Source organism: Plecotus auritus, assembly GCF_963455305.1.
Source record: "Plecotus auritus genome assembly, chromosome: 6".
In the NCBI taxonomy this organism is placed as follows: domain Eukaryota; kingdom Metazoa; phylum Chordata; class Mammalia; order Chiroptera; family Vespertilionidae; genus Plecotus; species Plecotus auritus.
In genome coordinates this window covers 61,416,938-61,427,772 of record NC_137773.1, presented here as the reverse complement: position 1 = coordinate 61,427,772, position 10,835 = coordinate 61,416,938, and the positions used below count along the sequence as shown (strand labels likewise).

Below are 10,835 nucleotides of genomic sequence, written 5' to 3'. Positions count from 1 at the left end.
AGTTTTACAGTTATTTCCAAGTGTTTATGTGTGAGTGCATGTGTATAATAGAGCCTTCAAAAGTACCCTTAGTTCTTAATATTTAATAGTTGAATGGAACTATAAAATGTTATCAAATCATAATGGCTTCTGACCTCAAAAAAATTCTCTGTAAACCTAACTTAGGAGCTGGCCTACTTTGATGAGCACTGTGGGGATATGGCTACCATCCTGTTTTCCATCAAACAAAAAATGTGAAAAACATCTACACCTTATACTTTATTTAAAATTAACAGAATGATCATCACAATTACCAGTAAATGACAATTCTGTACACTTGGTTGGATAACATAAATAATTTACATATTCACAAGCACATAGATCCTTTACCAACATCAGACATTTTAGTCTATGTAGTCAAAGTCTTCTGGAATTCCAAAATTTTTATCAATTTTATTTTCTTCAAATCCAAATTTTCTTTTGGCCCAAGATTTTATTGCAAATATGTTATCTATAAAGAAAATAAGAAATATTTTTTGAGAATTCAAAATACCATCATAAAACATTTCAAATATAATTCTATCCATTGTTTTTACTTACAGAAGGTTCTTTATTTTCAAGAGTAATGGCATAATGGCAAATTAATTTCAGCAGAAAGTATTTGGTGAGTATTTTGAATAAACGGATCTCATATTTAAAAACCCAGTAAATTGGGTGCCACTGAAGAATAGCCGACTTAGGAAAAATCCAAAGACAGGGAACAGCTGGCGGTGCCTCTTCCAAGTCACAGCAGAGGTCAGGACTCTGTCACCTCGCGAATTAGAGCTGCTCCTATTCCCAAAGGGAACACATTCTCTCCAGACCCTTTTCCCTCCCCAACAGAAAGTAATGGCTTCCAGGCAGCCAGGCCATGTAAGGGAGAGGGGTGAGGAGAGAAAGGGGTTCCCCTCTCAAAAAACCAAGATAGGAATAGATGTATCTTTAGTGTCCTCTAGGGGAATATAAATGCATGATACCACTGAAAAAGTATAATATCTACTTAGAGGAATTTATCCCAAGGAAATAAAACAAATTGTGTACAAAAATGTATGGTCAAATCTTCATCCAAGTATAATAAAAGAAAAAATAAATAAAAGCATTCTCAATGTCTAATCACTTGGGTTTCTTTGCACAGGCAGTACCAATGTGCTCACTGTGGTTGCACTTGGGGAATAGGAAGGATGGTGAGTTTTCTTTTTTTAATTTTACGTATTTTCTTTAATGTACATATACCACCTTTATAATGAATATGTATTATAAATAAAGAAAAATAATGGTAAAAGTGTTCTGGTTCAGAATCCTATATAATAAAAGACTAATATGCTAAGTGTCCGGTCATCTGTTCAACCAATCAAAGCATAATATGCTAATGATATGCTAATGCCGCTTAACTGCTCACTGTGATGCACACTGACCACCAGGGGGCAGACAGTTGACTGGTCGACTATGACATGCACTGATCACCAGGGGGAAGATGCTCTGGTTAGCTTGCTGCTGGGGTCCAGCCAATCAGGACTGAGTGAGACAGGCCGGACATGCCCGGGAGCCCTCCTATGGTCCCTCCCTGGCTGGCCAACCTCCCGTGTCCCTCCCTGGCCCCAATTGTGTGCAGGGGGAGTCCCTTGGCCTGGCTTGCGCCCTCTTGCAATCTGGGACCTCTCAGGGGATGTCGGAGAGCCAGTTTTGGCCCAATCCCACAGGCCAGACCGAGGGACCCCACTGGTGCCCAAATTCATGCACTGGGCCTCCAGTTTTCTATAAATATTAAGCACTGTATTAGCAGTGACAGTGAAGTAAAGAGTTAAAATAGGTTCTTTTGGAGTGTTATGTCACCTCCCCCAAATTCATATGTTGTAGTCCTAATCCCCAGCCCCTCAGAATGTGACTATATTTGGAAAATTGATCCCACCCTTATTTTTTTACTTATTTCATTTTCAAATCAATGGAGTGAAAGACACATTTTGGTGAAGAGGGTCAAAAGGTCTGAATTGATCTTCAAAGATGTGATTAAGTTAAAATGAGCTTATTAGGGCAGCCCTAATCCAACCTGACTGGTATTCTTACGTGAAGAGGAAATATGGACACACTGAGACAAGAACAGCAAGACCATGAGGGGACACACGAGAAAGTGCCATCTACAAACCAAGGTCTTAAAAGAAACCAAACATGCTGACACCTTGATTTTGAACTTCCAGCCTCCAGAACTGTGAGAAAATAATTATCTTTTGTTTAAGCCACACCCAGCCTGAAGTATTTTGTTATGGTATCCTTAGCAAATTAAAATATAGTGTTTGATCACTTTAAAAATGTTATTTTAAGGAGTTTAATTCCAAGGACACCAACACGCATAGAGGGGAAGACTGTGAGAAGACACAGTGAGAATGTAGTTGTTGACAAGAAAGGCCTCAGAAGGAACCAACCCTATTGATACCTTGATCTTGACTTCCAGCCTCCAGGACTGTGAGAAAATAAATTTCTGCTTTTTAAGCCATCCAGATTGGGGACTGCAGCAGAAAACAGATGGCACAACCAAACAAAGCTAGTGGAGAGTACAGGCAAGGATGAAAAAAGCCTACAAGAGATGGTGAAGCAGCCTGGGCTAAGCAAGAGCAAGATATTTCTACTCCCAGAAGAAAAGGCAAGGAAAAGTAATCCCTGAACCTGGAGATCTCTACCTGGAAGGGCTATGTTAATGGCTGTGATGCAGAGGAACACAGTTATTTCCAAACCACTGTATGACATGAAGAGAGAAAGCTACTCCAGGATATGATCTACATAAATGAAGGAGTAAATCTAAGAAAGACATGAGATACAGAAAGTGGGAAATCAGGGAATCCAACATAGGGCAGAGGCAAGCAATCCCAGGATGATGGTGAAAGGAAATTCTAGGATGACAGCTGTGTACTAGCCACAGAAGGCAAGAGGACCAGACAGGACAAAACAGGAACAATTTCTTCAAGAAGATGGATAAGCCCTGCTGGTGTGCTCAGTTGGTTGGAGCACTGTTCTGTACAGAAAAAGGTCTTGGGTTCAATTTGTGGTCAGGAAATCGAACCCGAGACCTTGTGTATGGAAGGCCAACCCATCAATGTTTCTCTCTCTCCCCCTCTCCCTTCCCCTCTAAAATCATTAAAAACATATCCTTGGGTGAGGATTGAAAAAAAGAAGATGGATGAAAATGATGAACAACTGCTATTGAATTAGCAATAAGTACATGGAAACCTATGTAAACAAAGTCAACTATTAACACAAAGTCAACTATGAACTATTAGAGGGTAAGAATAATACATTCAGTTGTGCACAGCATTACATAATCTTCATAATGTAAACATTCTTAATCATAATCAATAATGCAAACACTGAATTACAATAATTATGCTGAAAATAAGGAGCAAGGAAGGAAATATGTAATAGTTGAGATGCAGAATAGCAAAGTTTTACATTAGGAATAACAGAATTGCCTAAAATTGAAAAATCAAGCAAAAGCAATATATGAATGTTACTTGGAGATACGATTATAAATAACCAAATATATATATATATATCAGCTAAAAGAGTTGAAAGAGCTTGCTCTGGAGACAGGAAATGGGAAGAGGTCAAGGTAGTGTTTTTCATTTAGAAAAAAATTGTATATTAAATCTAGCTCATAAAAATTCAATGTTCATCATTTATCTATCTATCTATCTATCTATCTATCTATCTATCTATAAAAGCCAAGTGACTGGAATGACAGAACGACCAGAACAACCGGTCGCTATGACATGCACTGCGGTGGCCAACCAGCCCAATCGGGGTCCCGATCGGCCCCCCGCCAACTGCCCGCAGCCCCTCCCCCGACCGGCCCCCCCAACCTCCCACAGCTCCTTCTCCCAACTGGCCTCACCTCTGGCCCCCCCTCCCCGATTGGGGACAGGGCCAGCCGGCTAACCTCCAGCGTCCCCTCCCCCAAGTCGGCCTGGCCCAGACTGACCCCCATCGGGGCGGGCTGGCCGGACCCCATCTGTGCACGAATTTGTGCACCGGGCCTCTAATATTATTAAAATGACAAGACAGATGACAGTTTTCCATGCAGTACATTACATTCATGCTAGAGATAACAATGCTTCCTCTACTATAAATGCTAGTTGATCAGTTTAAAACACATTATTTACTATGCTTGGAATATTTGGGCATACTTAACAAAATAAAAAATTATAAAACAAACAAACAAAAACAAAAGAAGTTTAATTCTAGGTATCAAATAAGATTAACTTAATGTTTAAAATAAAGTTCATTTCTAAGGTGAATACTAACACATCAAATAGAACAATGTTTAAAAATATCCTCATTCCTTTCAATTAAAGTGTTATAGAATATCAACATATAGATATTAAATAAATTTTTACTTTTTAAAAAAAATCTAAAACAAATTTTACTTTTAATAAGGACCTTAGAGAGAATATGAAATACTAATAGCATTAGGTACTCCAGAATAATGTTTAGTTTCAACAGTGTCTGCATAGCCAAATACTTTCAGAGGGCCCGCTACTACATGAGACAGGCATTAAGTGTATTATAGAAATTCCAGAACATAAAGAACCTATGCCTTCAAGCTGACACAGAATAGAGAGAAAAATCAATTTACTACTGAACAATTTCAAAGTGGTATGTATGTTAGAAAAGATCAAGTGCTATGTGGTCAGCGTTCAGAACAGGGCTCCAAGAGCACAGAATGACTTCCACGAAATGAGAGAACACATGCAGGTTTGGAAGCAGGAAGTCTGGAGAAATGGACTTCAACTCTAGTTCAGAGAGAAGAAAATGAAACACCACAGGAAGGCTATAGCCTCTGCAAAAGGAGTTCCTGATTCCCCCGAGGGCAAGAAATCATTTTATTACAAACCCTCTAAGATTAAAAACAAACAGAAGAACAAATAAAAGCTTCTCCACAACAATGCTTAATGGACCAATTCAAAAGACTCCATTAAACAAGTTCTCAAGCTGCCTTCAAGACAATGTTACCCACCATCCTGATACTTCATTCCCTGTCAAATAATTTCCCTATTATGTGGAAATTTTTATAAACAGCTAAAAAACAGTGTGTGTGTGTTTTTTTGTTGTTGTTGTTTTTTAAAGAAACAGCCTTATTAAGACTGGTAGAATTCCTGTTAATCAATATGGGGGCACATCCAAGATAGACACAGGAATAGGATAGGCAATATCATATCCACCACATCTATCCCCCCTTGTTCATTAAGATGCCTCTCATACTAAGTCATTGAAACTCCACTATATGAGTTATTAAACGAGCTGTTAAATGATATAACTTATTAAATTGCATTGAAGTGTATTTAGTGCCACAAAACATTTCAGCGTGGTATTTCTAGTTATATTTGTATCCTGAAGCAATCTCTCATTCTATAAAACTGAAATACTGAATTACTGAACAGTAAATATTCTCAATTCTATATACAGGGTGGGGCAAAGGTAGGTTTACAGTTGTTCATATGGAAAACAATACAATAATAAATATTAATACACGAATACACTCTGTGTTTGACATATTCACAATGGTAAACCCAGTTTTGTCCCAACCTGTATATTTCAGGGACTTTTTTATTTTTATTTTTTAAAATATATATTTTATTGATTTTTTACTGAGAGGAAGGGAGAGGGATAGAGAGTTAGAAACATCGATCAGCTGCCTCCTGCACTCTCCCTACTGGGGATGTGCCCACAACCAAGGTGCCCTTGACCGGAATCGAACCTGGGACCCTTGAGTCCGCAGGCCGACGCTCTATCCACTGAGCCAAACCGGTTAGGGCAGGGACTTTTTTAAGTAAAAAGAAACCAAACATCTATAATAATAAAGCGTAATATGCTAATTAGACCGGACAGCCGATGTCCTTTTGGATGAAGCCGCAGCAGCGGGGGCCGAGGCAGAGGCGGTTAGGGGTGATCAGGCAAGCAGTTAGGGATGTCAGGCAGGCAGGCGAGTGGTTAAGGGGCAATCAGGCAGGCAGGCAGAGGCGGTTAGGAGTGATCAGGCAGGCAGGCAGAGGCGGTTAGGAACGATGAGGCAAAGTGGTTATGGGCGATCAGGCAGGTAGGCAGGCAGGCAGGCAGGCAGGCAGGCAGGCAAGCGTTTAGGAGCCAGCAGTCCCGGATTGCAAGAGGGATGTCCGACTGCCAGTTTAGGCCTGATCCCAATCAGTCGGACATCCCCCCATGGGTTCCTGGATTGCAAGAGGGTGCATGCCCGGCTGAGGGACACGCCCCCGCCCCCCCGCCCCCTCCCCCCCCGTGCATGAATTTCATGCACTGGGCCTCTAGTTAACTAGTTAACTGATAATTACATAACACTCTTTAGTTATAAGTATTATTGATATTTTCTTTTGTTGAAGACTGAGAGGTTTTCAGAAGAGTAATTGTTTTAACTCCATGATCTTTTTATAACACTTTTATGTTGGAAGGAGCAAGTTATAACCTCAAGTGGAAATAGGGTTCTTATCAGCTGTTCCTGCTGCTGTAAAAATATCTTCCTTCCTACATAATTTTAAAAGTGCCAGGTTCTTTCTCAGCTAAGGACATAGGGGAAAAAGTTGTTGAAAAAAAATTTTAATTTTAATTTTGGGAGTTTATGATAAACGGTAAAACATAAAAGCATTTTTTAAGAGGAGAAGGGAAAAGGGGAGTATTAATCCATGTATCTAATGTACTAAATGGCTTACCAACTATCTTAATTAATCCTTCCAAAATATGAGGTAGATAACTGTCCACATTGGAAAGGAAGCAGGTCCGAGAAGTTAAATTAAGTCACAGAGCCAATAAGAACACACTTGGAGTCCTTTCAGAGTCAAGTTCTTCTTACCCTTTACACAGGCTGCCTGTTCCTACTGTTTGCTGAGAACTATTGGGGGAAATCACTTTGTGATTCTTATCTTATATTTTTAAAATATATTTTTATTGATTTCAGAGAGGAAGGGAGAGAGAGAAACACTGATCAGCTGCTTCCTGCACACCACTTATTGGGGATCAAGCCTCCAACCTGGGCATGTGCCTTTGATTGGAATCGAACCTGGAACCCTTCAGTCTGTAGGCTGACACTCTATCCACTGAGCCAAACCAGCTAGGGTTTGTCTTATTTTTAACCTAAAAATCCACTTACTAGTTCTTACTCAAAATTTTATATTTCACAAATCCATATGATAGTACTGTATTTATTACTTCTCAATACTTTATTGAACACATAATTCATTATTCTCTTTAAAATATATATTTTTTATTGATTTTTTTTTTTTTTAGAGAGAGCGAGAAACGCTGATCAGTTGCCTCCTGCACACCCCCTTCTGGGGATGGAGCCTGCAACCCAGGCATGTATCCTAACTAGGTGGGAATCGAACCCCACACCTTCTGGTGCATGGGACAATGCCCAACCAACTGTGCTACACAGGCCAGGGCTCATTATTCTCTTTTCTTTAATATTAGTTTGCTGTTTTACCCTTCTATTTTTACACAAAAGCATTACATTATTTATGAAATAGCTTCATAGTAAATAAGATGGCAATTTTATAGGAACCAGAGGCCAATTACATTGACTTTATCCATCTACTTAATTCTAAAATAGACAAGAAAAAATGATTCTACAACTTTTTAAGAAATACACAGGCCTGGACACAGAGTCAGGGAAACTTGGCTCAAATCTCTTTCTTCCAGCGACTGATTTAATCACCTTTGACTTTAAAGCTCTTTGATCTCTGCATTAACACAATCTTATCCATCCTCCCCCACAGAAACAAAATGAGGATGAGTAACACATGTGAAGGCATTATAAACTCTTACCAGGATGGAAGAGTTCACTTACCATTAATTTACAATTAAATACTGAAAAAACATCAGTGCAATTTTCAGACAAGTTTTAACAATACTAATCATACTTTTATATAATTCACAGCAATTATAATTTTTAAACTTTCTTCTAAACTTTAAGACACACAGATAATGCTGTAATAATTCCCATTTCTTAAGATTATCTCTGGTGTAGACCAGAGGATATATCCACTGGCAAATGGGTTAATGAGGCATTTACAGGAAGGCAGGGATACAGAGAAGACAGTATCACATAGGGAATAAGAGCCTGAACTGTGAATTCAGAAAAGCTGGATTCTGATTCCTGTTCTACTGCCCTAGCACCTGTGTGGCCATGGACTCCTGGTGGTCTCTGTTTCATGTCCAAAATTAGGGATAATAATCCTATCTACCTCACAAGATTGTTGTAGAGAGAAAACGAGAATGTGCCACAGACACTCTTTATAATGCCTGGCTTAAAATCAGAACTCACCAAATGTTAGCTGTTATTATTATTAGCAAGAAGACAAATCTTTAGGATTCCACAAAACTCTTAAAGTTGTATGAAGGTTAAGTGATTAGCCTAAGTGACTTACCTGAGAAAAATCACACAAAAGTTAAACTGGAAGTAATCTTTGGTTTTTAAAAAATATCTTATACTTTACAAAATGACGCATAAAAAGATTTAAAAAAAATTTGAATAACTTAAAATGATTTAATATATAAAAACCTGCTTAATGCATGCATTTCCAAAAACATCTTTCCTTGAACAAAACTAGACACAATAGCTTCTGTATTTCACATCATAGTAAGTGTGGAAGAAGTTTAACTATAGTTTAGCAGTGCCATTATAATACATACCAGTCCATCTGTTAGCAGCGTCTTTGGCTACTTTATTTGCTTGACCTGGAAAAAAAAACACAGAAAAAAATATATACACATGCACATACACACATACAATAGTCTTCATTTATCTAGATATTCTTTTTCTTACATGAAGAAAAGTTTATACAACTAAAGTGGCTATGAAAAAAAGGAAAAATAGTGACATATTGTATCTCACAAACCTACTTGCAGTTAGATTATCATTAATAGAAAGTCAAGGTGAGCAGTTTCCCTTCCCTAAGTGTCATTATTATACTTGCTTTTTTAAAGACAACATGTAAGTTCAACTGAGATGTGTTTCTCAAACAATTTACAACACCAAAAGAAGGTCAGTAATTAGTTTAATGGTAAGAATTTTAGTGTACTGTATATATATCAGATCACAATAAACCTGACCTAAAAAAATTTCTATGGTCATACAGTACCCCTGTAGGAGGAAATATTTACTTACATTTAATTACACATCTTGCTTTTAAATGTGTCTGTATTGTCTTTCAAGTTAATCTACATAGCACATAACAATGTCATGATCAACTGAACATAAATATCTTTATGGCATTTATTTATTTATTGAAAAATAATTTATATACCATAGAATTCACTATGTGAACGCATGTAATTCAGTTTTTATTATATTCACATGGTGTAAAACCAACACCAACTAATTCCAGAACATTCTTATCACCCAAAAGTAAATCCTATACACATCAGGCGTCACTCCACATTCTCCCTTCCCCCAGCTCCTGGAGACCATTAATCTACTTTCCATCTTTATAGATTTCCCTGTTCTGGACATTTCACCTAAATGAAATCATGTAATATGTGTCTGGCTTCTCTGACTTATCACAATGTTTTCAAGTTTGATCCATGTTATAACATGTGTCACTACGTCATTCCTTTTTATTGCCAAACTAGTGGCCTGGTGCACGGATTCGTGCACATTGAAAGTAAATTAATTAGAAGAAATATTTTAATATCACTATTCACCCTTTCTCTATAACAGAAGTGTCAAAGATGAAAGAAAATTAGTAAAATGTGTATGAAAATAATATAAATTGATTAATAAGTAAACAATAACAACATGACATAACAACAAAGACATGATATAAAAACAAAAAAAGATATAAAAACAAAAACATGATATAAAAACATTGATAAAAACAATGACTGATAAATTGATTAAACTTATTCTAATATCTCCCTGTATACCACTTTAAGAGTAAGAACACTTTCAGAGCGCTTGACTAATTTCCTTTGTGATGAAGTATTTACAACTTTAACGTCTCACGCTCTTCGAACTTGAGAGAAAGAAACATATAACTGACCATGTCCGAAAACAGGTTCAGGTAGGAATATTCCTACTCTGTCTAGAGTTTGTCCTTGTGATTTATTAATAGTCATCGCAAATGCTGGCATCACGGGAAACTGTCTTTGAATTAATTTAGATGAGAGAACAATGTCAGACAGGGACAAATCAATTATTGGAATCAGAACAACCTCTGCTTCCACAGATCCTGTTAATACTTCAGCTTTGATTATGTTAGTTCGCAATATTTTGATAATAAATCTAGTACCATTACAAAGACCCCATTAACTATTAAGATTTCTCAGTAGCGCCCTGACCAGTTTGGCTCAGTGGATAGAGCGTCAGCCTGTGGACTGAAGGGTCCCAGGTTCGATTCCAGTCAAGGGCATGTACCTTGGTTGCAGGCACATCCCAGTAGGGGGTGTGCAAGAGGCAGCTGATCGATGTTTCTCTCTCATTGATGTTTCTAACTCTCTATCCCTCTCCCTTCCTCTCTGTAAAAAAATCAACAAAATATATTTTTTAAAAAAAGATTTCTCAGTAACATGATGATTGCACCTACTTTCAATTTTAATTTATGACAAGGCAGTCCCAAAGGAGTAATACTATTAAGAAATTCGATGTGCAGCAATACAATCATAGTAGGAAACTTTAATACCCCACTATCACCATTGGACAAATCCTCTAAATAAAAAATCAGCAAAGAAACATCAATCCTAAATGACTCACTAGACCAGATGGAATTAATTGACATCTTCAGAACATTTCACCCCAAAGCCACAGAATATACATTCTTCTC

General features: G+C 37.7%; 1 protein-coding gene across 1 annotated transcript in view; it reads right to left on the bottom strand.

Moving 5' to 3' along the window:
* Positions 1-235: 235 nt before the first annotated feature.
* MND1 (meiotic nuclear divisions 1) overlaps positions 236-10,835 on the bottom strand; it is a 67,217-nt gene continuing 56,617 nt past the window's right edge. Inside the window, exons 7-8 of the mRNA XM_080672359.1 lie at positions 8,707-8,751; positions 236-490 (exon numbers count right to left, since the gene is read on the bottom strand). Coding sequence (XP_080528485.1) covers positions 384-490; positions 8,707-8,751 — 152 coding nt within the window. The 3' untranslated portion in view covers positions 236-383. The remainder of the gene's footprint in view (positions 491-8,706; positions 8,752-10,835) is intronic.